The 26,383-nt window shown below is 51.9% G+C and overlaps 1 protein-coding gene across 2 annotated transcripts; it reads right to left on the reverse strand.

Annotated features, from left to right (window-relative positions):
* Positions 1-1,094: 1,094 nt before the first annotated feature.
* On the reverse strand, positions 1,095-21,251 carry IL22RA1 (interleukin 22 receptor, alpha 1). Of its 2 annotated transcripts, none has more exons than XM_012650953.1 (7): positions 21,012-21,251; positions 16,827-16,959; positions 15,753-15,931; positions 13,828-14,003; positions 8,928-9,066; positions 4,410-4,531; positions 1,095-3,027 (listed from the first exon to the last, which is right to left on the reverse strand). In XM_012650953.1, the coding sequence occupies exons 1-7, from the start codon at positions 21,223-21,225 to the stop codon at positions 2,098-2,100; spliced, it is 1,893 nt and encodes a 630-aa protein (XP_012506407.1). In that variant the 5' UTR covers positions 21,226-21,251; the 3' UTR covers positions 1,095-2,097. The 2 variants fall into 2 exon arrangements, with proteins under 2 accessions (XP_012506407.1, XP_012506408.1); XM_012650954.1 differs by lacking the exon at positions 21,012-21,251 and adding an exon at positions 18,286-18,674.
* Positions 21,252-26,383: the final 5,132 nt, after the last annotated feature.

Genomic DNA, 26,383 nt, shown 5'->3' on the forward strand with positions numbered 1-26,383 from the left:
ACGTTGTTTTTCACTAAGAATCAAGGTGAAGACAGCCTTTGGCCAAGCGTGCCCCAGGTGACAGGAAGCAGACCTGTTTGCAGTGGGGAGGGGGGGACAGGGGTAGGGGGGATGCAGGGGAGGGGGTGGGGCAGGTGAGCCATCTCGGGCTGACTTGGCTGCTGCCGGGAGGCGAATGGGTCGGGGGTGCTTGGGAGGGTGACTCACCCCTCTGCTCTGGAGACACTGGGTCTAAACCAGTTGACACTGGAGAGATGTTAAATATTAATTACAAACAGATAAGAATAACACCACCTGCTGCTGTGTCCCAGGGAAGGAGAGAGGCGGGGAAGAGAAGGGGAGACACAGCTGGGTTCAGAGAAAGGACATTGTACACCCTGGAAGCGTCACAGGAGGCCTCCAGTGTTTGATCTTCTTTCTCAGAAATGTTCAGAAAGGGCTTTGGAACAAGAGGGTGACCAGGGGTGTCTGTCTCTTGGGGACCCCCTTAGGGGCTCTCCCCTCCTTATGCACCATTATTCTCATCCTCTGAGAATCCCAACAGGCATGGAAAGTTCTTTCTTCTGATGAGGACAAAAAGCCCTAGATCTTAGCTTCAGCTCTCCCCCTCAGTAGCGGGACCTTGGTGAGTCCCTTCTCCTCCCTGGGCCTCGGATTCCTCACGGGGGGCATCTGAGATGCAAAGAATACAAAAGTGCCCCGGCATTCTGAAAGCACCAAGCGAGGGGCACTTTCCCCACCTGGGCGGGACCGGGCAGTACAGCGCTGCCCCCGTGGGGTGCCGGGAGGCGGGCCCTCTGAGATTGCCACTGCCACCCATGCCGGCTTCCACCTACTGCCTCAGGGACAAGATTCTATATTGTTTGTCTTTGGACCCTGCTTCCAGCAGGCCCTGCAATCCCTCCCCTGTCCCACCCTAGACAATCCAGCCCCTCTGGCTTTGCCTGAGTAATCCTGAGAAAGTTCAGACCCTTTAAGCCCACAAGAAAATTCCCAGGTGTCTGAAACCAACCCGAATTGGGGGAAGGGGTTACTCCTCGTGCCATCTGATCTTAAAAAAATCACAACAGGGAATAGCTATTTATTTCTTGGGCACTGCCCATGTACCAGGCACTATTAAACATGTTCCAGACACTATGTAATGTCATCCTAACCATGACACCATGAGGTAGGTGTTACTATCCCCATTTTACAGACGAGGAAACTGAGGTTTTGAGCAATGATTCATTTGCATGAAGTCACACAGCTTGTAAGTGCTGAGGCTGGAATTTAAATCCAGACAGGCTCAACCCATGGCTGAGAGTCTCCCGGTCATGAAGTATCACAAACACAGTTTGTTGTTGTACCTCCTTCAGGGGCCACCTGGCCCCACACTCCTTTCAAACCTCGTTCTCAGGGTAAGGTCTGAACTCCTGCCTGCAGAAAAGGTGTGGGTGTCTCCCTCCCTGGTGGACCCGCATTTCACTGGGGGTACAGCCTCCAGCAGAGGAACCCAGTTGAAGTGGTGCAATTTGGGCAGTGGCCCTGGCTGGGAATGAGCCCCAGGCCGCACCCCTCCCTGAAGCCTGGCCACGGTGCTGGCTCCGGCCTTGGCAGAAGTGCAGGTTGTTCTGGTTCTGCCCGGCCTCCCACGAGGTGTCCTTTTCCAGGCTCTTTTCTCACCTTTGGGCAATCACAGAGGAGGCAGGGGTCCGCCCGCTCTGTCACACCAAACAACGAAGCTGGCCGGGAATGGGGTGCAGACAGGCAGGTTCCCCGAGAACTTTGAGCCCAGGGTATTAGGAGGTGGGACGCTGGGTCTCCTCTGGGGTTTCCCTGCATTACCTGCCTGCACTGTGACCATCCTGTCCTGCCCCACGGGGCTCTGCGAGCACAGAGCTTGTCTACACGAGCTGCGCTCCCAGAGCTCCCCCGACTGCAGTCCTCTTCGTGCTTTTCTGCTCCGACGGGGAGCTCACTCACAGCAGAGGCCCCGCGTCCTCCGTCCTCCGGTTCTCTCCAGGCAGTGTGCCGCACATTTGGGCATGGGATTCACAGCCAAGGATGTGATGCCAGAGGGGGACAGGGAGGAAGCCCCAGGTCTGTCCTGTTCTCCCCTCAGGGCTCCCACTGCACTGTCAGGGCCAGGCCACTGAAAAGAGAATCCAGCTCTGTGGGCTGCTCCAGGTCTGGGGTCCCAGGGTCTGGGCTCTTGTCCTGGTCCTTGGGACACACCAGGGACTCCAGCAGGCCCCAAGGACTTGGACCCTCGTCCGAGGGGGAACATGGGAGGGAAGGAGTGTGCAAAGGGAGGGACACAGGGTGGCCCTCGATCTGGACAGAGGAGAGGAGGGGGAGCCGGCACTTTAGGTACGGGGGTGTCCCTGGCTCCCCACTGTGCGGCACGCTGGGGTCAGGTGCTCTGTCCATGCAAATCCCCAGAGGCTGGAGGAAAGTTTTTGCTTCTTGGGATCCTTCTGTAGCCAAAGAGGTCACCTCCTGCAGAGAAAGGCCACCCGGGATACAGCTTCCAGCTGGTGCCTCTTCCTGGAGCTGACTTTTAGGCCTAAGGTGTTTGGGACTGGAGAGTGTCACAGCCGGGGAGTCTTTGCCGGAGTCTTCCACGCACACCCCGTAAGAAGGGGGCCAGCTGTCTCGAGTGGCCTGAGGGCTGTAGGAGGGAGGCTGGACCTTAGCGATGGTCTGTGGAGCGTAGAATGGGGGTTTAGCTTCATGGGTCGTCTGGGGGGCGTAAGATGAGGGCCCGACCTCAGGGGCTGCCTTCGGGGCATAGGACAGTGGGGACAGTGTCTGGGGAGCTGGCAGGTGGTGGGGCTGGAGGATGATGTCCGGCTGCCCTACGTAGGTGATCTCAGACAGGCTGTGCCGCGGTGGAGCTCCCGGGGGCTCCCTGGGCCCCGACACCATGACCTGGGAGTACTGGACGGGCTGGGCCAGGCTGCTGGGGCCGCCGATGTCAAAGACGGGGATGAGGACGTGCTCCTGGATGAACCGCAGCGGCTGGAAAGTCAGCACTCGCTGGACATTCTGCGCAAGGATGACAAGAGTCCACCCCGTTAGGGCCTGTTGCAAGCTCCCTGCTGGTGACATGGGTGGGCGAGGTCCAAGGGGAGGCTGGAGGGACCAGGAGGCATCTGGGGGCGTTTTCAGGATGCGGATGCCCCACACCTGCTCTGCTTCCCAGAGATTCTTCTAAATGCAGGCGCCTCCGCCAGGGCCAGGGGCTCGCAGCTCCCTGGTGAGAGTCACGTCCGAAGTCTGGGCTATCTCGGGGACAGAGCGCTAGGCTCTGGTTCCTCTAGGAGGCAGACAGTCCCGGGAGTTACCACCCAGATTTGGGGCTGCCTCGGGCACACCTGGTGTGTGGGAGGAGGGACAGCCGGGAGGAGTTTTACAGAAAATGGTTCACCGGGACTTTGACTTTTTTTTTTTTTTTTTTTTTGAGACAGAGGCTCACTGTGTTGCCCGGGCTAGAGTGCCGTGGCATCATCCTAGCTCACAGCAACCTCAAACTCCTGGGTTCAAGCGATCCTCCTGCCTCAGCCTCCCGAGTAGCTGGGACTACAGGCATGCGCCACCATGCCCAGCTAATTTTTTCTATATATTTTTAGCTGTCCAATTAATTTCTTTCTATTTTTGGTAGAGACGGGGTCTCGCTCTTGCTCAGGCTGGTTTCGAACTCCTGAGCTCAAACAATCTGCCCGCCTCGGCCTCCCAGAGAGCTAGGATTACAGGCGTGAGCCACCGCGCCCGGGACTTTGACTTTGAGCAAAACACCCTCAGAGCTCCTCCGTCCCTTGGATGGGCGAGAGCTGGCTCCGGGCACCACAGATGGCTCCGCTGGGGGCCCCTGCAGGGGCCTTGCCACTGCGGCAGAGGCAGCACCCGCAGTCAGGCGAGGGCTGCTGATGTGATCTGTGCAGCTTGGGTAGGGGTTTTCATTTAAAGAATTAATTAGATTTGAAAATGGGGAGATTTCACACTACAACCTGAAATTCTGACTTCTCTCAGGAAACGTGAAGATGGGGCGACACCGGGCCTGCGTGCCCACGCAGCGGTGACGGTGGCCCGTTGAGAGGGGCATGAGCCCCGCGGCTCCCTGGTGCCTGCTGGTCCTCACTCCCTCGCTGCTCGCCCGAGTCCTACGTTACCCACCGGCCCTGGGTTTTCTCTTCCACGTCCACTGTTCCCGATCACCTGCCCCTTCTTCCGTGCACTCCGAGACCTGCCGGGCCCCGTCTGTGGACTTCGGGTTGGACTGTGAGCGCCACAGGGAGAAAGCAGGCCTGGGCTGCTTCCTGTGCAGATCCCCGCACTTCCTGGAGATCCAGGGGCCACCGGGCCTGTGCCCCCTGCTGCTCTGGCGCCCTCCCCTGGACCTCTCCCTCCTGCCCCGGGGGATGGCTCACCAGGGCGTCGGGAGGCACAGGCGGCTTGGTGACATATCTGTAGCTCAGGTAGCAGAGCACCGCCACGAGGAAGCCCATGGAGAACAGGAAGGCGCCGGAGAAGGAGTAGGTCCACGTCCGATCTGGGGGGCGAAGGGGCCAGAGAAGGAAGCGTGAGGCTGGGGTCTGACCCAGGCCGGGTCCCAAGTGCGGACGCTGCAAACCCTGGCGGGCCGGGCTTGGGGACCTCCCCCACCCTCAGTGTTCACAGGGCTGGAGCAAGATCACGACTGCATGCACACACTGTGCTTCTAAACAGTCAGGATTTATGGATCATGCTTGTACACTGTCAAAGGAAATACGTCCTATGCTCCCACCCTGACAAATATACTTTTCACAGTCACCTGGAATGCCTCCTTTGAATTCAGAATTCATGACTCCTCGGGGTCCGGTGCTGGAATGGGGAGGTACGGGGAAAACACCTTGCCTGCCCCAGGCCCCCAGCTCGGCACGGCTCCGTCCCACACTGCCAGGGCCCTCGTGTGCACGCGTGTGGCTGCCCTAGCCCACACGGCCAAGTTCATGTATACACCACACGAACAGCCACCTGCTGGTCACGCCGTGGGCCAAGGGTCTGCACGTCAGCAGAGCGTCTGCCCTCAAGAGGAAGGCCCTGAAGAAGAGGTCTGCCCAGACAGAACGCAGGCTCGGGCCAAATGTACGGGGAATTTCAGGGTCCCAGCTGCTGCGAGTGGGGTCTAGAAAGGAAGCCACAGGCTCCAGATGGACCTGTCCACTTTGCTGCACGGACTTTTCATCTCATGCGGAGGGCATGGCCAGGGAGGGCCGGAGTCGGGCTTTCTGAAATGCAGGTTCAGGGAAGAGCCCCTCTTGTCTGGGTCTGGGGCAGCCCTGCCTCCCCGGCAGGGGTAAGCAGGCAGAGGCAAGCGATCGGGGGGCTTGTCCTCTCTGCCTCCCTACCAAGACAAGGGGCTAGGGATCAGGTAGGGCCCTGGGAAGGCATTTCTGGAGGCTTCTATGCTCCAGCATCTTTGGGACAGGCACAACCCGTTCTGGGCAAGACGTGCTTCCTATCACCAGTCCAAGGGGGACTCGTGGGGGTTTAGGGAGGAACAGGTTGTTGGAGTTGTGGGTAAAACTGGCAGTTTGTGTTATCTAGATGTCTCAACTCTCCAGGTCACGCTTTCTCTGTTGCTGGCTCCCACGTGGCCTCGGCTTGGGGAGTTAATCACGATCCCCATGAACCTGAGAACTGCTGGAGGCTGCGCCGCAAGCCCACTCCCCGCTCCTCCCTGCGGCTTGGGCCTCTCCGGCCGGCTTCCTACTTCAGTGATACGCTGCTCCCCATCACATCATGGCCCCATCGCTGCTCCAGAGGGGAGCCACCACCTGAATGTCTCTACACAACATGTCTAACTTTCCTAGAAAACTGCCGCTCCTTGTTCCAGGACAAGACAGGGACCTGGAACATTCTCTGGCTTGATCCGTGTCCCATGTGCCATTTCGCCCATGGGAGGCAGGACAGAATCATAAAACAACACCAGCCTGGGAGTAAGGAATATGGAGTATGAGAGGTCTGGCTCAGCCACAGATATGCTGACCATCCTTCCTGCTGCACGACCCTCTCTGGTCTACCCTTTATTCATAACAGTAACCAGTGATTGTTGAACTCTTACTAGGTTCTGTACTGTGCTGGGTGCTCTACCTATGTTATCCTAATAAATCATCAAAACAACAGAGGGGGATAGGCGTGCACCCTTCTTACAGATAACAAAGCTGAGACTCAGAGAGGTTAAGTTACTGGACCACAGTCACACAGCTACTCAGCAGAGAAGCCAGGATTGACACGTATTACTCCAAAACTCATCCTCCCAGCCACTGCACAATGCTGCCTGTTTCCTCATCTGTAAAATTAGGATATGGGGTGAGATGATCCCTAGAGCCCTTTCCAGCATTAGGATGCTGGGATGATGCTCTGTGACCCTCTCAGTTTATCTACTGAGAGGTAGAGAAAGTGGAGATTCTGGAGGTGAGGTCGACTTCAGGATGCACATTCAAGGGCGGCATCGTATCACTCTGAAGTGGAAGTAAGAGGAATAAGTGTGCAATACAGGAGACTTGTTGTACACAAAGTGGTGGTTGAGCCCAGGCTTCAGGATCAGATGAACGTAAGCAGATTCCCTGACTAGCTGTGTGGTCATGGGCAAGTTGCTTAACCTCTCTGAGCCAGAGTTCCTCCTGGGATGATGTACCCAATTTGCAGAATTGTTTTAAAGACCAAATAATGTATATAACATATATAATAACAAAGATTAAATAATATATGTAAAACATATGACAGGACTATTTGCTTGGCAATATAATATACTCAATAAATGGTAGGAATTGTTTTTAATATATTTTATTTCTAAGGATAAGATGCCTTCTATATGTCAGCAAGAAGTAGCCACCAAGAAGTATGATTTACATAAAAGCAGCTACAGTCTTAGAAAAATGGTATCACCTTATGAGCAAGATCATGGCAGGATAAGCCAACAGAAGGGTATTTTGGATAAGGGTGGAATGGTCTGCACATTGTCAAAAGCAGGGTGGGACAGGGTGGGACTCGCCTGGAACAGGTGAGTTTGTCTCGTTCAGCCCAGGCAGAGAGGGTCACAAATCACACATATGCCCCCAGCTTCGTGCCCATAAAGTCAGTTCCTTTTTTTCTAGTTCTCCTCCAGCCAAGTTCTATTCTGGTCTCCCCTGTGGCCCTTGCCCCAGGAAGGGCATGCCCCGTGCAAGCGGCCAGCACTGGCTGTTCCACGTGGCATTGCTCCCCTACAAATTAACGCGCTGGCACTCAGGTGGGGAGATCAGTCTCTTGTGTGCTCTCGGGAAAACTGATGAGTTGAGTTTTGAACAAAGCTGAGGACCAGTCCGTCACCCCCTAGGACCCAGCCTCTGGCAGCCTGGCCTCAGCATCCCCACTTGTCAGAGGAGGGATCAGGCCCGCAGAGGCTGAGTGACTCCCCAGGGCACATGGCAAGCTGACGTCTGGCTGACGGAGCCTTTTCACTCTTCACGTGACACTTCTCCTGCCACTGTGCCATGCACTGTGTCCAGCTCTCAAATTAAACTCTGTTCTGAGCGTTGGCATGGTTGGAACCGAAATCACCTACTGACATCATTAGTCTGAACACGATGACTAATCATCTAATCCACAGCTATCGGTTTCATTCTCTAGACTTGCAGCTCTGGGCATTACAACATTTCTATCTGTCTGTGAAAATGAACACTAATAAAAACATCATGATGCTTATGAGAGTCGAGTTTCAGTGTGCTAAAGGAAGGGACCATCTCCCTGAGCAGATGACTCAAACTATTTCTATAGCAGTGTAGTGGTGAGAACATGGTTTCCAGAATTAGTCCTCGTTCCATCCCTCACCACCTGTGCGACCTGAGGCAAGTTACTTAACCACTCTGAACCTCGGGTTCCTCATCTACAAAATGAGGATGATAATAGCTCCCGCCTCATAGACTGCCTATGAGGACTGCACTTGGTAGTGCCTGGCCCCTGGTTAGCACTGCAGAAATGCTAGTTATCTTTTTTAAATTATTAAAGGCAGGGTCTCACTCTGTCACCTGGACTAGAGTGTAGACGTGTGGTCATAGCTCACTGCAACCTTGAACTCCTGGGCTCAAGTGATCTTTCCACCACCTCAGCCTCCCAACTGGCTGGGACTACAAGTGTGCACCATCATGCCTGGCTAATTTTTAAATTTTTTGTAGAGAGAGAGTCTTGTTATGTTGTCCAGGCTGGTCTTGAACTCCTGGACTCAAGCAGTCCTCCTGTCTTGCCCTCCCACAGTGCTGGGATTAGAGGACTGAGCCACCACGTCCCGCTGCTAGTTATCGTTATCACCATTATTATTATTTGACTGTGGGAGATATTGCAGGATCTTTTTATCTTCTCTGCTTTCCCCCTGCAGATTTCCCCACAGTTGGGTTAATAGTAGGGTAAGGTGAGCTTGCTTTGCCAGGGTACACACAAAGCCTGTGAGAGAGGAAACCCAGACATAGGCTGGAGGGTGAGAATTAAACATTTGCTGTGATAACCCATCAGCTAACTGTTATGGATAAATAAATATTGACCTTAATAATGCACTAATAACCCCTCCGTGGTGTTTCATAGCACTGCCAAGCCTCGCCTTGGTTACAGAGAGGAAAGAGTGCGGTTAAGACTTGAACCCAGTGGGTGATCTGGCTGCGACATCTGTCACCCCATTGATCGCCGGGGTTGATTCGGCTGATCTGGCTGGCCAGGCGGGTGTCCCCTTCCTCCCTCACTGCTCCATGCGGGTCCCTCCTGAAGCTGCACGCTCGGTCGGTCTAAGAGGACCACCTTCCCCGAGAGAGGAGGACCGTTCTTCCATCGAGGGTATAGGAGTGGCTGCGCGCCCCTGCTGGAACCTCCAAACAAGCTCTCAGGACTTGAATTCCAGAATCCCACCTCCCTCCCGCTTCAGCTGAACTTACCTGGCAGTGTCTTCACTCGGCACACATAGGGGGCGCTCTCCTTGGACCAGGTTGGAATGAAAATCGCGATGGTCCCGAGGAACTCCGTGTCAGGGGTCAGGCCAAAGAACTCATATTCTCTCTGCTTCCCTCCAAGGTGCTGAATGTGACAGAGAACCCAAGGTGATCGCTCTTACACGCTGATCCCCGCTCGGAGCCCACGCGAGTGGGCTCACTCCTCCTCCTGGGTAACTGCGCTTAGTAAAATGGTACCACCAGATGCTCGAACCAGAGACTGGCAGGTCAGCCTGCAGCCCTCCATCCCATTCCCCTCCACTTTATCCCCAGTTCCGATCTGTCGCCAAGCTTGCGTACCTTCCACCTGGAGCAGCGCCTGGCACAGCAAGCAGTCTATGCGCACTAGCTGCCGCTACACGACCACCACCACCCCTCCTTCCTCCAGTTCTTCTCCCCGCTCTTTCCTCCTTCTTTTTCTTTATTAAACATCAAAAACTCTTTGAATGTCCATCCCTTTCTTGTCTTCCTCATTGCTTCTGCCTTAACTGGGCCTCGACCCTGCAGCCTGGACTCCTGCAGTAGCCTCCCTGCTGGTCACTTGTCTTGGGCTTGCCTCTGTCTATCCGCATGCTCAGCCTGGCGCCACAGGGACCTTTCTAAAAGATAACCTGAGTACAATGCTCCCCTATTCGAAATCCTTTGATGGCCTCGCCCATATTTGCAGGATAAAGTCCTGGCCCCTGCCTCGCTGTCCCGACTCACCTCTCTGCTGCCCACCTGGCTCTTCGGGCTCTGGCATGCCAGGTACCTGTCACTCTGGGAAACATCCGGGTGGCTTAAGCAAGCCCTTGTGTCCTTGCATCTGCCAGTCATTCTGCTGGAACTGTTTTTCAGTTCTCGCCCTCCTCTGTGTCTCTAACCTCTTCAACCCTGACCTTCTCTGTCCTCTGCCTTGGCTGCCCCAGCCATCATCTGGCTCCCTTCTTACTCTCTGGCTGCTGTTTCACTGGTTTTAGCCCCTCAACATTGTTGTTCTGAAAGATTCCCTCTTCATCCATTTTTTCTTCTTTCTCACATACTCTGCAGTTACGCAGTGATCTGATTTGAACTCACGGCTCCTGCGATCACCAATGTGGGAATAACTCCCATATTTATCTCTCTGGGACCTGTCCCATCCAAAGCCCAAACCCACACACACTTCTGATTTTCTCATTCTGTTAATAGCATCCTTCTCTTTCTAATCTCCAACACCCAAACCTCAAAGCCATTTCGGACAAATCCCGTCTCATATCCTTTGTACCTAATGGCCCTTAAATGATCCATAAATCTTCTTTTAAAGGGCCAGGACCTGTCTTCTTGGGAGTTCAAAAGCCAAGAATTTTCTTCTTTGGCTTTTTGTATTTTAGCTCTGCCTTCCCTTTCCCAGGCATATGAGGCCAAGATTTAAGGTCATTTGTTGGTTTTTGTGGGAGGACGAAGGGAGTGAAAGTGGGTGAAGAAATACATAAATGCATTTTTTAACTTATTGTTTTGTGGAACTTGAAATTGAAATTGAAATCGTGCACATTAAATATCATGGGCTACAAGTTGCCGAGGCCCCAAGCTTCCTCCTTCCCCAGGTTTCTCACGGCTTCTGTCCTGGTTTAGGCACTTACTATTTTCAGCCTATTCCATTCCATTGGTCCCCTGCAGTGGTCCCACCCTGATGTCTCTTTCATTTCCACATTTGACTTTTTTTCATTCTGATTCTAGTAATTTACAGTTGCTATTGGACTAACCCTCCCCAAAATAACAATGATAAATTCTCACCAAAATGAAAATCAACTACCTAAATGCATTGGAGAGTTCAACAAAAGCAGGCACATATTGGAGAGAGGAGGAAGAGAATGGCAATGGGAGAATTTCCTATTTTTTAATGTCTTTTAGCCTGAAGGAAGACCCTCATCTATACATTACGGGGTGGCTGAAACCTAGATAAAATCTCTGTATTCTCCCTGGCTTGAATAGCCAGAAGGCAGAGTTTGGAGTAACCACAGCAACTGGAAGATGAGAGAAGGAACCACAGGAGAGATGATAAAGAGGGGAGCCTAAATTCTGTGTATAAATTCTGCCCAGATCCCTGTCAAGCCCCTAAAGTATGCGTGAATGGGATAGACTCTAAGTCGCCCAGGTAAAGTTAAAAAAAAATGAACTGAGATTTCAGAGTTTGGAGTTCAGCCTAATTAACTGCCTCCTAAAACAAAACAAAACAAAACAAATTAATACTCTTTGGAGGAATATAACAGAATCCAGAGTCACTTCAATAAAGCATTCATAATGTCCAGGATATATACCAAAATTGTTAGACATAAAAAGAAAGAGAAAGTGTGACCCATATTCAGGAGAAAAGACAATCAATTGTGACTGACCTCAAGATGACCAAAATGTTGGAATTAGCAAACCATGATTTTAAAGTAGCTGTGTAACTATGCTCAGGGATGTGAAGGAAAATATGCTCATACTGAATGAATGAGTGAATAGAAAATCTCAGTAGAATATAGAAACTATAAATACTGGAAATTCCAGAACTGAAAAGTACAATATCTGAAATAAAAAAAACACTGAGTGATCTCAATGACATATTGGAAATGACAGAAGAAATAGAAAACTTGAAGACAGATAAATAAGATAGAGAGAATTAGATAGTGGTGCTGGTTTTACAACTTTGTGAATGTACAAAAAAGCCTCTGAATTCTATGCTTTAAAAGGGTGAATTTTATGGTGTGTGAATTATATCTCAAAAAAAGGTAAAGGTTGTCAGGAGTTGTCTGCAAGAGATGCATTTTAAATACAAAGATATGGATAGGTTGAAAATAAATGTAAAAAGATACACTATGAAAACACAATATAAGGAGGCTGAAGTGGCTATATTAATATCAGATAAAGTAGACTTCAATACAAAGAATATTACTACAGATAATATTACTACAGATATCATTCATATGATAAAAGGGTCAATTTATCAGGAAGATATAACAATTATAAGCATGTATGTCTCTAATAACAGAGTTGCAACATGCATGAAACAAAAATGCACAGAATTAAAGGGGAAAATAGGCAAATCCACAATCATAGTTGGAGAGTTTAATATTCTCAGCAATTAAAAGAACAACCAACCCCCCCCAGTCAGGAAAGATAGGCTAACGCTATTAACCACATTTACCTAAGATAAGTTAATAGAATAACACTATTAACCACCTTTACCTGATTGATATTTATAGAGCACTCCACTAAGCTGTGAGATATATATTCTTTGTAAGTACACATGGAACATTCATCAAGAGAGGTCATATGCTAGGCCATAAAACAAGTCTCAATAAATGTAACAGATCTGAAATCACACAGAGTATGTTCTCTGACCACAAACTGAATTAAATTAGAAACCGATAACAATGATATGTTCAGTAAAACCCCACACACTTGCCAAAGGATAGCTGTGATAAGGACTCTCCCTGGTCAATAATCTCTAACTGCTCTCCCTGACTATGTAAATAAGTAAGAATTCCTCCATCTACCACCCTAGACCCCTCCAAGGTGGTCCCAGCCGGTCTTCTCCGGTGTGTCCCCCATGGTTCCTCTACACCAGAGGTTCTCAACTTTCGGGGTGGGGAGGAAGCACTTCGGGTGCTCACTAAAATTCAGATCCCAGGGAGGCAACTGTAAAACTTTGATTAAGTAGATTTGAAGGGGGCCTCAACATCTGCATTTTAAACAAGTGCTGCAGGAGATCCTGATGCTGCTGGTTTGGGACCATATTTTGAGAATCTGTTTCACATGTCTTTTTGCTCCAGTCAAATTGGGCAGTTTTGTGCTTTTCAAAAATGTCTTAAGTTTTCCTGCTTTTCTCTTTGATCACAGTGGGGCAATATAGGCCAGCGGGGGAGGGGGAAGAAAAGTGGGCTTTGAACAGAACTGGATTTGAATCCCATCTACACTATTATTTGCTGAACAATCTTGAGCAAGTGACTTAACCTCTCTGAGCCTGTTTTCTCATCTGTAAAATGCAGATTGTAGCACCTGCTTCACAGGGCTATGGTGAAGATTAACTGACATAAAATGCATATATTACCTGGTATACCTCGGAAATTGATATTGGCATCAGTAAATTTTCTGGAAGTCTTCCAGATCTTGCTGAGCTAACATTCTGCCCCACCTCCCAGTACCCTTATTTTCCTCTACTTACAGCTGTTTGAATTCTTGTTTTAAGTCCCTCCCCACCCACTAGATTATAAACTCCTTGAGTGCAGGAACCACGGAGTAGGAAATAAATATTCATTCAACTGAATTATGGATTAGTGGTACATGCTAGGGAGGAAATACAAAAAGAAGAAATGCTTTGTATGTCATTTGACAATTTATGCCCTTGCTTTCCACATTTCATTATTACTGATCTTAAGACATTGCTTGTATATAGTTCCTGCAAACAGTGAAGAATCGGCAAATAGAACTGAAGTAGTAGAAATTGATTCTAGCATTTTCTAAAGTGAACACGCGAGGATGTTAATAGAGGCTGTTCTTCAGGATGTGAGAACGTTTTAGACAAAAAATAAAGTCTAAATTATACAATGAAGTAGTTTCTCTGGTCAAATAAATTTGAGAGAAGCTGTATTAAGCAAACTGAAACTGGAGTCTTGGCTCTACAGGACTTATCAGAGCCTTTAGTATGCTACTGTGTATGTGACTCTACAAGAGGGAGCTGGTGGTTCATGATGTTTGCCAGGCTTCAGGGAGCCTCCCAAGGGCCACGTTTTGGGAAATGTTAACTTATATAACATGTCCCCTTTCTACTTCAAGCCATGCAGATCTAATTGAGAGGGAAGACGTGTCCCAGGCAGGGAAGGACCAGGGTGCAACATACACTTACCATTTGGTAGGTGTGGTTGATGTGGAGCTCCAAGCGGTAGAACAGGTCATGGAAGATATCCTCCAGGGTTAGCTGGTGGCCATCCCCTGCGCGGACAGGTGTCGGGGTAGGATGGACGATCATCTGAATGGATCTCACTTTGGGAATACAGGTCACATCAGGTGGTTTGATGGTAGCTGGAAAAGGGGAAGGGAAAAGAGAGAAGTTCTGCAAGCAGCTGGTGTTTAGGTTTAAGGCTGGCAAAGGGATGACCAGCCCCCTAGGTCCTTGCCCCAGTCCCCACACGTCCCAGCCCCTGCATCCCCACCTTGAGGCTGCCCAGAACACACTTCCTCCCTCGTCTATTGGCAATGACAGCGTCGGAGATGTCAGTGAGTGATGATTCAACTACGTATCCTAAATAGCGTTTGGGGCGGGGTGGCCTAATACTATTGATGCAGCCTCAAAGGCTGGGCCAGAGGCTTCAGTCTCTCTCAAGATGGAATTTTCCAAAAAGCCAAATGACCTTTACTGGTTTACAGACCCCTTAGAGAAGGCAATGAATGCTGCGGATCTTCCCTCCCCCAAAATATACATATACCAAGACCTTGCACTCAATCTCGGGGATTCATGGACTCCACTTGCCCTGAACCTAATTTATAAAAAATCCCTCAAGGATCTGTTGACCTCTAAGATTTAAAATATCTGAGCCAGAACAATGTTCCCTTCAGTGCTGCTTATAAAATTCAAAAACTGACTAAATGTCCTCAAAAAGGAGATTAGGTAACTAAATTAGAGTAACTCCATAGAATGGACCCTTTTGCAGCTGTGAAATATCGTGTTGCGGAAAAATATTTAATGACATGGGCAAATTGCTCATGATATCTTTATATGGGGGAGAAGACCTAAAGCAAAAAAACAACGCCAGGTTACAAAATAGTAGGTACAGTTGCCAGTAACTATGGTTACGTTGGAATGTTCAAGTTATTTTGGGTGCCTTTTATTTTTCTTTGTATATTTCTGTATTTTCCAAATTTTTCTACAATAGATACGGATTAATTGAATAAGCTGGGGGAAAAACACAAGAATTTATTTAATTTTATTTTTTATTTTCTTAACAAATCATGTGTAGCTATAAAGACAGTTGGCGAACGTCACCACATGCTTGTGGGGGCAGTTTGGCAACTGAGATCTGTTCATTCATTCATTTATTCATCAGTTATGAATCCACGTGCCAGGGCTCTGCTGAGGGCTGGGAAAGCAGCCGATTCCACAGCCCACACTCGCCGCCACCGAGCTCACATTTAGAGGGAGAGGCGGGTGGTACACGTGCAAGCAAACACAGCAGTTGCAGATTGCGATCTGAGCCAGCAACACGATGAACAGAGCATTGTGACAGAGAATCGCAGGCGGTGACCTGCTGAAATCAGGTAGTCAGGGCTCGGGCTGGGGACGCCCACTGAGGAGCGACGTTGGAGCTGAGCCCCAAGGATTGGAAGAGCCAGTCGTGGAAGAGCCGGGAAGAGCCCCCAGACAGTGTGAGCCTCGAGGGTCCGGGGCAGGAACCGGCGGAGGCCCAGCCGGGAGAGAGGTGCGAGAAGAGGCCCGGGACAGGCAGGGCCTTGTGGGCCACAGCAAAGAGTTGCATCTTATTTTAAGAGTCATGAGAAGCTGCCGGAAGGTTTTAAGGGAGATGTGGGGGAAACAAATTAGGAGTCAGGAGATGAGGATGGTTGGAACGAGGGAGGTTGGGGTGGAGGTGGAGAAAAATGAACAAGCCCATTGAGCATGCGCCGTAGTGGGTGGCGGGGCAGTTTCTCTAAAAACCACATCCCCAACGTCCCCTCCACCAAGAGCCTCTTCTGGGCCCTCCGCCCTCTCCAGAGGGGAAGAGTCTCCCCTGCACCCCGAACACCTGCCCTCCCCGACATCAGTCTCCCACTCACTGTGCTGCAGCGAGCTGAACCTGTCGGTCATCTTGGTGGCTGACCGGCCCCCCGAGCTGACGGCGGTGACCCTGGCATAGTAGAGCTCGGTGAGGTTGCCCGTCTCCACGGTCAGGTTGCAGGACTTGCGGGTGATGCGCTGGCAGCCCTCCTTCGCTAGCCACTGTCTCTCTCCGTACCTGCGGGCAAGGGAGGGACGGGGCACCTGGGGATGAAGCGGGCGGGCGCTAGGCCTGTGGTTTGTGAATGATGACAGGGAGATCTAATATTTACTCAGCACGGTCGGTGACCCAGGGCCTTTAAGTGAATGATCTCACTGAGTTCTCGCAATGACCCTGTGAGGCGTGGGCGTTATTCTACCCCTTTTGCAAATAAGGAAGATGAGGCTCAAAGCAGCGAATGTGCCCAAGGGTGTGACCCGCACATGCGAGGAGCCAGGACTCCAGCCCAGCCGGTCTGAGTCCACATTCTGGGCTCGCTGTCACCGTGCCCCTTTGAGGCAGGCCCTGCCATCCCCATTTTGCAGACGAGGGAGCTGAGGCTCAGAGACAGGGCAGTGGCTCACCACAGGACAGAGTGGCAGGACCAGACGGGGACTCTGGAGCCTATGCCATCCCTCCTGCCTGCAAGGAGGTGGACACAAGGTTGGGTTGACCTAATCTCACCAATACTGATAAAACGATTATCGGTAGCTTATTATTTTCGAGGCACAAGCGCTAATGACTTTCACCACCTTGTTTCATCCACCTAACAACAACAGGATGAAGGTATTGTTGCTATTCCCCCTAGATGGATGGAGAAACTGAGGCTTGGCAAGGTTACCTGACTGCCCAAGGTTACACAGGTGAGAGCTGGCACTCACGCCCGGGCAGTCTCACTCCAGACTTTTAACCGTGAGCTCTTCCTCCCTCCGCAAAAGAAACACAAAGAAACAAAGCTTTATCTGGGAGGGGCTATGTGACCCCAGTCCTGGCAGGTGGCATGAGGACATATGGAATGCGGGGATAGGGGACTTTCTTGGAGGGGTTGGCTTCAGAGCAGAGTCAAAGGAGGAGGGTAGGGAGAGAAGCCTACGTCTTATACTCAATGCTGTAGACCATGTCTGGGGTGCCCTCCGGCCCGCTGTCCCACGTGAGGATGTTTTCGAAGTTGCTGGACTGGAATTTCACGTGCTGAAGAAGATCCGAGGTGTCCTCAGCAAGGTGAGCTGCAAGAGGGGGGGAGCAGAGTGAGCAGAGGGGCTCGGAGACCCTGGCCCCAAGCCTTCTCCAAATGGGCCAGCGAGAGGGGACACACACCCCAGACTGTGCTAACTGGCCACCCACTGCTCCCCATCGTTTGATTTCTTTGTATTGAGTTATAATTCACATTCCATAAAATTCACCATTTCAAAATGTTCACTTCAATGGTTTCTTAGTAGATTCACAGTGTTGTGCAGCCATCCTACTATCTAATTCTAGAATGTTTTCATCACCCCAAAAAGAAGCCATAAACCCGTTAGCAGTTACTCCCCCGACCCCAGTCTCTCGCAGTCTACTTCCTGTCTCTGGATTTGCCTATTTTGGACTTTTCATATAAATAGAGTCTTGGTTTTTTTCTGTGTGCAGCTTTTTTAATTTAGCATAATGTTTTCGATAAGGTGCATCCACATGGTAGCCTGAATCAGTACTTGCCTCCTTTTCATGCCTGAGTACTAGTCCCTTGCATGTCTTTACCACATGGTTTATGCATTTTTCAGTCCGTGGACATTTGGGTCGTTTCCACTTTTCGGCCGTTACGAATAATGTTGCTGTAAACATTGTTACAATTTTTTTAAGTACACAGTGTTTACTTTTTTAAGTGGACGTATATTTTCAGTTCTCTTGGGCACATAGCTAGGAGTGGGATTGCTGGGTCATGTGGCAACTCCATGTTTAACTTTTTGAAGAACCGTCAAACTGTTTTCCAAAGTGGCTGCACTGTCTTAAATTCCCACCAGCACGTTCCAAGGATTCCATTTCTCCACATCCTTGTCCGTGCTTGTTATCGTCTCTCATTCACTCTTTAACACAATCTGCAATTGGTCTCCTTACCCTTATTTTAGAGGCATTTAGCTACAACGTCTAAGAAGTAACTTGCCCAAAGTCAACCATCTCCAACAAGGCGGAGGAGGTGTTTGTGGATTCCTGCCTTCCCCTGGCCGGGCCAATCTGTGCCCCTGCACCCAGCTGGCTTCTTAGAAGACAAAGGCACCTCCCTCATGCTTTGTAGGGGGGCAGGACGCTGACCGAGGCCACGCACAGGCAGGGTGACCTTGGGGAAGCTGTTTAGGCAATTAGCACTTCAGGGTCCTCATCTCTAAAATGGGAATAATTCGACTTGCCTAAGACAAACAAAATTAGTGAGGTGCACAGCCTCTTATAGGCGAAGCCTTTACTTCACTAAATCCTCATGACAACTGGATGAGATGGCTGCTATGATTATCCCCACTTCATGGATGAGAAAATCCTAGGCTCAGAGTGGGACAGCATGTGACAGAGCCTGCAATATTCACCTCAGAGCCAGACTGTTCTGGGGCAGATACCATGGGGCAATGTCTGTGAACCGCTTCAGCACGTGGTAGGTCCTTCTGCATATGGGTCGAGTCTGAGGGGAGGACACCTGGGAAAGCAAGAGATGCCCTGTGGAGGGAGGGGGCTGTCCTGTTTACCCTTTTTCATGGGGTAGGACCCGAGCCCCTGGCGAAGAGGCCCGTTTAGAGAGGATGGAGAGAGGAGGGGAGAAGCTGGCCCCTAGAGTCCACGGGCCTCTCGTCCACCCCGGGCCTTTGCTCGGCTGACTGGGGCTTATGGGAAGGAAAGAGCAGCAAAGGCCTGCGCCCCACCGAGGGGCCGGGAGGGGCTGCTGCCTCTCAAGCGCTCTGCACTGCGAATCAATAGCTCTGGACTCACAAAACCCTTCCCTCCGCCCTCCAGCTTGGGCCGTGGGAGGAAGAGCGGGCAGGAAAACGGCAGCACACGCAGAGGGCCTGGCTGGCTGGGGCGGGAAACACACAGGTTGTGCTGGGTCACAGCGGTGAGGCCTTGTGTGCACACGTGTCTTTGATATGTACCTGCCTCTCCTCCCCTGGACACGGCCATGACCGCCAGCAGGCCCAGGGTGTGAGGGAGTGGACTTTTCTGTTCCTCCTCTCCAAGTCTACACACAGGATTTCTGCAGGAGGAGTCCCTAGGCTTGGGAGGCACCTGTGGGGACAGGGAAGGACAGTCCAGCCCCGCTGCACACCCACGGGCTAAACCGAAGGTCACCCTCTTCTCTGAATCTGGACTGGTCTGGCCCCGCAGCTGCAAAACTCCGTCTTCAGGCTTCCTGGAGTCCCCAGAAGGGGACCTTGGAGACAGCATGGGGCTTGTCTACTTACTGCCTCTGCCTGGTATGACGGCTGGGCCACTGAACCCTGAGATGTGGCTGACAGCTTATTTGGATGCGAGTCTGGGTGGGACTGGGGTCAATTCTGGAGGGACGGGTCCTGGACTCAGGACTGGACCTAAAGTTGAGGAAGGGAGTCCAGGTGAGGTCAGACCTGCATAGTGGCTTCTGGTGGGGTGGCGGGCAGGAGAGAGAGGGTGGGCTTGGGAGGAGGCCAGGGTCTGTCCGGGGGTGGGCTGGAGTCTGCAGTGGGAACACTTGCTGGCTGGGGTCCTTGTCCTGGGCGGGGAGTGGGGAGGCCACCTGGGTTGGGGGGAGGCTGGTGGCTGAGGTGGGGGCACCCTGGCCAGGCACAGAGCCCTGGGTCAGGTGGAATTGGCTCCACTTTTCAAGAGGAAACTGAAGTGGGCTTCCTGAAGTGGGGTGAGTGGGCCTTGGCCGCCCCTCTCTTTTAGGGGTGCCAGGGGCTTACAAGGTCTCCCTTCTTCTCCTGCCCTCCTCGCTCCTCTTCCTCCTCAAATCCACCATCCGTTCTCAGCCTGTGGCATTTCTGCACTTCCCGGGTGAAAGTCTACATTGTGAAACCCTGGGAGACGTGCCGTGTGGAGCCCGGCAGCCTGGTAGATTTATAAAAGGCAACTTGTTTTTTCACATTCGTGTGGAAAAACAACATATGTCAACCTGCTGGGAAGCTAAGGAAAAACGCACAAACAAAAAGCAATTCAGCAAGCCCCGGAAAGCAGCCTCAGATTGCGGGGTGTGGGGACCTGGGTCTGCAGAGTGGGGTCACTGACCCTCAGCTCTGTCCTGAGGGCCGTTTCCCGTGAGCCCCCATCTTCAGGGGCCGGGAGCCTCTAGGATGTCAACCAGGATGGCTGGGCTCTAAAGGAACATGTCTTGAGGCCTCCTGGGGGCGCCTCAAATCCCCCCGGCCCATCACGGGCCCAGAGCGTTGGGAATGTCCAGCCTGGAGGGGCTGGGGCCGCGCTGGGGGCACTGCAGGTCCAGTCAGCCCTCCCTGCGGGGACAGCAGAGCAGGGGCGGGTGGCTCTGCCCCTTCCTGGGCCTCGTCCTGCACTTGAGCTAGAAGGGCCTTGCTGAGCCACAGCCCTCCCCACTTCAGTCAGGACCACACTCCGACTTCCTGAGACAGTTCCCTGAATTTCACTCAATATCTCGGGAGAGAAGACGCACAGTCTAGGGTCTCTTGTAACATTCTCCATATGATGAATTCAAGACCCCACTTGATCGGATTTGGAAACTATGCCCTTTAGTCCCGCTTTCAAGAGACGCTGATGTCCTTAGACTTATTCGCGTAGCAGACCTGGCCACTCTAGGAGAAAACGCTCTTTCAGATCTAGCAAGAGGGGCCAGGAGAGGCCCCCCCAGGGGCATGGAGAGAGGCGATGGCTGTACTTGAGTCTTGTCCCCCCTGCGCCCCCTCCGCCTCCCTCGTCAGGCCAGTGCCAGGCGGAGGCAGAGGAGGGGGTGGCACAACTTCTGCCAGAACGATCTGTGGGGGCCAAAGGATGTCTGCCTCCCCCAGGCCAATTCTCCATCCACTGGGGTGCAGGGATCCAGCACCCCCAGTCCAGACAGCGGGCGACATCTTCCCAGACCTGAGGGCCAGGTGGGTCCCTGGAAGAACCCAGGGTCTGGGGCGCCCTCCCAGTCTCCCCAGCAACCTGAGCTGGGCATCTGCGTCTCTAGGAGAACCCGTACCCCGTTCAGCCCTAGCAGAGCAGAAACCGAAACCGGCTGTGCTGGGGCTGGGCAGGGTGTGGGGAAGACGACCCTGCTCGTGGGTTCTGGGCTTGGGGGAGGTTCGACCACGAGGCGATGGGCACTCACCGGCCAGAGATCCCACAGCCAGGATGGTCAGTAGCGTCCTCATCGGGGCCGGCACAGGGCCCTCTTTTGGCCTCCACTCCGGGCTGTGCACAGAAGGAGGGCTGGGAAGTCGCGCCGCCCGGGCAGCTGGCTCCACCCGGGCATGGGGCGGGGAGAGAAGGGGCGGGTAGAGCCTGAGCGTGGGGAACAGGGGTACAAAGGTGCCCTGCCCCATGTGCTCTGGAATTCCAGGTTCTGGGCGGGATCCAAGGGAAGTTCCCTTCTGCGTTGTGTGAAACAGCAATAGCGACAGGCTGGCTCGTTTATCTGGTCTGGTGGCTGATTCATCCGAAGACTCTGCAGTGGTTTATCTGCGAACTGAGAGAAAGAAAGCCAAGAACAACCCAGGATACACAGCCTTATCAAACAGCAGCTTGGCACCCTGGATCAAAAACCTGCACCACCTGCCTATCTTTTGCCCCAATAATTCTATTCCCAGGGGATTTACCCTGAGGAAGGGAACTGCACAAGGGAGCAAAAACTATGTTCCAGAATGTGCCTTGCAGCAAAGGAAAAGCTATGACTCTTTGGCTTTGTCTGGTCCAGGGAGATAAAAGGTGTCCGATGCCCCTTCTTGTGCCCCATATCAATGTAAGTCCCCAGGCTTGGGGACATCTTTCCTCCTAGAGCGGCCACTGGGCCGAGGAGGCCTGGGCACCCTCATCTTGAGCCTCTGGGTCTGGGATCTGCAGAAGGTTAGAAAGAAACGGATCTCACACTTCAGTGATTCTTTCTGCTGTGCTAGAGACTGGGGCAAAATTCATGACTGGGCCTTGGGTTTGGGACAATGAAGTTCAAACTGCTCCCCGAGCTGTCATTCCATGTTAACGCAGGGATGGTGTTTAGGAAATGGTTTCCTTCTTCTGGCACAAGGGCAGGCAGAGTCTTACAGCAGGAGAGCTGGCCCGGGAGGGGTCCTGTGGAGAGTTTGCTTCTGCAGGCAGTGGGCTGTGATATCCAGGGGTCTATGTTTCAATTCTTTTCTGTGCCGTGAGTGTTTGCTCTCAGCCCTGCGTCTTTGCTGAAGTTTGTTTGACAAAACAGCCAAATCTAAGCTGTGCTTTGGGGGAATTTAGGTACCGCCTGTGCCAGTCATTTCCTGTAATTGCAGGAAACTACGTTTCCCGGATTCCTGTGTCAACTACTTCCTGCTGGGGTGAGCCACTGGAGGAAGATGGGGAGCTGGAGGAGAGGGGTCAGGGAACTGCTCCCCCTTTCTCTGCTTTGGATGGCTTCCCCGGCAACGACTATGTCTCCTCTGGGGCTCCCGCTCCCGCTGGACAGCCCCTCTGGCTGGGCGGGCCCCCATCTTCCTAGCTCCTGTCAGGTGGCCAGCTCCCGGCTCTGGCAACTCCTTCTCCTCCCACCTTTCCCTTCAGCGCCAAGGACGGAGCTGGACAGCTCTCTGGACTGCTCCTCCATCATCCGGGGAACCAACTCCTTTGCATGAAAGTCTCTTGGTTTGAAAGACTTGGGAGGTTTCTGTGCTGCTGAATGAACCACGATTGATACAGGATCTTTGACGACGTCAGGGACGAGGCAGTGTGGGGAGACTACAGCCAGGGACACAGGTTACCAAATGCCAGGAAGGGACCGCTAGGGGAGAGGAGCAAGCTCTGGACCGGGGCGACTGACTGGCAGGACACGCTGTGGCCCCTTCGGCTATGTGGAAAACGAAAGCCTTCCCTGGGGGCTCACAGAAGCCCTGGAGGAATGACCCTGATGGAAGAACCGGAAGCCCTACCGCTGTGAAGGTCTGTGGTTACATGGGCATTAATGGGGAGGAAGACATCTGGATTGTTAAAGAACTTGGGAACACCCAGACTTCATTTCTAATGGCTTAAAGAAAAAAATGAGAACAACCTCCATGTCTGAAAATAGGAGTTTGGTTAAATGAATAATGGTATATCCACCCAGAACAAGACAAATGCAGCCTTTGAATTGATGTTGGAGAAAAACGTTTTGTGGCCTGGTAAAGGGTCACCATGTATTGTCATATGAAAAGAAGCGTGACATAAGCTATGCACAGTACAAGGCTGGTTAGAACATACCTGCACAAACAGACAAAAAAGTCGTAAAGAATATACAGCTGACCTTTGAACACATGGGTTTGAACCGTGTGGGTCCACTTATACATGGATTTTCTTCTGCCTCTGCCACCCTGAGTTGGCAAGACTGACCCCTCCTCATCATCCTCCTCCTCGGCCTACCCAACATGAAGATGATGAGGAGGAAGACCTTTGTGATGAATCACTTTTGTAACCAAGGGAATGGCCTGAAAAAGTGTAAAATGTTTTACAAGCTGTCTCTTTAACCCCTCCACCCCTGCCCCACTCTTTTGAGAATTAAAACCTGCATCCCTGCCCGAGGCCCGTGGTCGGAAGGGCAGAGGAGTGTTCTTTGTTATTTGTACCGCAGGAGACGGCTCAATGGGACTGCCCGGGCAGAGGTCAGGAGATTGTCTTTGCTGGAGAGGGGGTAGATCAGAGCCATCAACTATAGTTAAACAGCAATACCCTCAAACTGAAAACCCCCCTATAAAAGCTCTGTATTTCTGCTCATACTTAGAACAATGAGTCTCCCATCCTCCTCATTTGCCAGCAAATTAATAAACGTCTCTTTCCTTCTCCTCAACCCACTTGTCCTTGTTCTTCTGATGCAGCCTTGGGGACAAGTGCCAAACTTTTGGTAACAGAATTTGGCATTCCTGGGTGGGCCCACTGGTGCCCTGGTGGAAGAGCCCCCCATGACTGCTGGAAGAGGTGGAGAGCAGCCCCAGGTCAAGCTGTGGGTAGCAGCATCGCCTTTTTGGGTAAGAGAGTGAGGGACCATCCCAGAAGCTTCCAGAGCCTGATTAGCCCTGGGGAACTCCCATGTCTCTTCTCTGAAATTAGACTGAGCTCCGACCAGCTTTAACTTTGTCGAGAAAAAGGAAACAGATTTGGGAAGTGTCTGGACGCCTTGGCCATTTGTTTGCATAAGTCCCCCAGTGTGCACACTGAGACTCTTGATTCCACCCGTTTGGGAGGTTTTCATACCTTCCTGCTCTGTGGCAGGGTATTTTGTTTGGATTTGTTTGGAAGTGCTGTTTGGGGGTGGAAGTCAGGGTGGAGTGGAACTAGGGAACCTGATTTGGATTTGGAGCTTGTCTGCACGGTTCCCAGGAAAGCTGGGTAATTCTCTCCCCTTTGGATTAGCAGATGTTGGTTCTCATTTCAGAGTTTGGTTCTCATCTGTCTGGTTCCCATTCATTTTGTAAGGCCTTGGCATTAAGGTGATTTGCATTGGGAATTCCCTGTATTGTCTACTTGTCATGTTGTGTTTGTTTGTTGTTGTTTTTCAATATGGGAAGCTCCATTTCTATTCCATCTGAAAGATCCTTGGGGAAAATCTTGGTTGAATGGCCGACTTATAGCTATAAGTCTATGCCTAAAAGAAAATGGTGTTATTTTAATCCAATGTATGTGCTGGAGTGTGAGGAGAAGTGGCTGTTGAATTAAATGCCAAATAATTCTATTATCTTACAACTGGAATTATTTTGTCAAAGGTCAGGTAAATGGGACAAGACCTGCAATCTTTCATGCAGTTGCATAATAAGGAGGCTGAAAGGCTGTGTGATAAAATTGGGGAGGGATTAACTGGGTTGGATCTCATGAACCCATCCCCTGCTGCCAGCTCCTCACCCACTGGGGAGATGCCTCAGGCTTGGTCGCGCTCGAGCTCACGCTGCTGGGACCTCTACTGCCCTGAACACCGTGGGCCTTCGCGATGCCTTGTTTTAGCTGGACAGTGGGATTCTGCTGGTCCACACCAGCTCTGGGTTGGTTGCTGGGTACTGGCTTAGGCAAGGCGACACGCGGGGCAGCAGCACCAGGGGCAGACCGTGTGGGAGAGGGGACTGTGCATGCAGCCTGCCATCCATCAGTGTGCAGTGGGGGCAATGCCTGCTGCCTGACCTCCCCTGGTGTGCATACGTGTATGACATGGCAGGGAGGTGTCAGCGGCCACTGGGCTCCCTGGGGGTGGCCATGATACCTGCCACAGCTGGGGCAATCTGTGGGAAAGCACCACGGGCTCAGTCACACCTGAGCTTGTGCTGATGGGACCCTTGCCAGAGGCCTGAAGGCAGCTCAGGAAGTGGGCCTCACATGGAGCCCAGCCTGGGGTAACTGCCACCTGCCACCACCACTGCCATCCTGGCACTGTGAGAGGGGCCAGGGAGGGTGTAACTGGAACTAATTCTTCAGTCCCACTCCCACTAGGTTATGACTCAGGATGTGGAATGGTCTCTCCTTCTCAGACCTGGCAGGGAACTCGATTTGGCCAGAGAGCACCCATAGCCGGGCAGGGCAATTTCCATTACGGTAATATCGGATAGGGGGCTTCAACGCACAAGGACAGCCGGCAGGGTCCTTTATGACAGTCAAAAGGAAAGAGTGGAAAACGTCACCCCAGATTGATGTACAATCAGTGTGCTTTTTGTAAAAACGAAGGACATTGGAAAGAGCACTGTCCCAAATTGCAAAGGGCTCCCGGTAACAAGAAACCCCCAGGAGAGCAAATGGCTTTTTATTCAAGCCCAGGACTCAGATGACAAAGGAGGGGGCCTGGGGCCCTCTGCCTCACTAGTAGCTCCAATCCAAATATTCTCCACAGGAGCCCAGGGTGAAATTGACAGTGGAGACTCAATTGGTGCCAAGCTGCGTGGGCAGAAGCAGTCTGGGCCCCTCCCCCTTGGTGCCACCCTGCCCCTCGGCACCAGCCACACACGGCGCCCCATGAGCTAGGCAGTGGTGAGGCAGCTGTAGGCAAGCAGCGGGAGCTGTTCCAGAATTGGCAGAAGCTCACCGCTGGGGATGCTGCCAAGCTCCTGCTGGACGAATGCCAGGGCCTGGCGAAGCAGACAGGAGGCTGCCATTGCAGAGAAGCTGGCTTTGAAGTCTGGGCCTCAGCAGACCTGCACATCTTTGCAGCATTTGCAAGAAGAAAGCTACTAAGAGTGAGTAAGGCTGTATAGGCCAACGGGACCCTGGAGCATGCAGAAAGAATTTAAACTCCCCAAATCAATGAGTGTAGATTCGTGCAGGAGCTACGTGCCATTAATGGTGCTGTGCAAGTGACTATGAATGATACTCAGTCGCAGTTGAATGGCAGGATCCTGGGACTGGGTGGCCTCATGGCTGCTGGACTGTATTACCTCATGGGTGTAAAAGCGCTCTCCTGTCCTGTTTGATGGGAGCTTAGTGGGGGACTTGCGGAACCTTCAGTTGGACAGATTTGCAAACAGCGGGTTACTTATCTGGGATTCCAAATTAGCAGCTTCCTAGGAATGA

This window comes from Propithecus coquereli, unplaced genomic scaffold, assembly GCF_000956105.1.
Source record: "Propithecus coquereli isolate 6110/MARCELLA unplaced genomic scaffold, Pcoq_1.0 Scaffold341, whole genome shotgun sequence".
Taxonomy (NCBI): domain Eukaryota; kingdom Metazoa; phylum Chordata; class Mammalia; order Primates; family Indriidae; genus Propithecus; species Propithecus coquereli.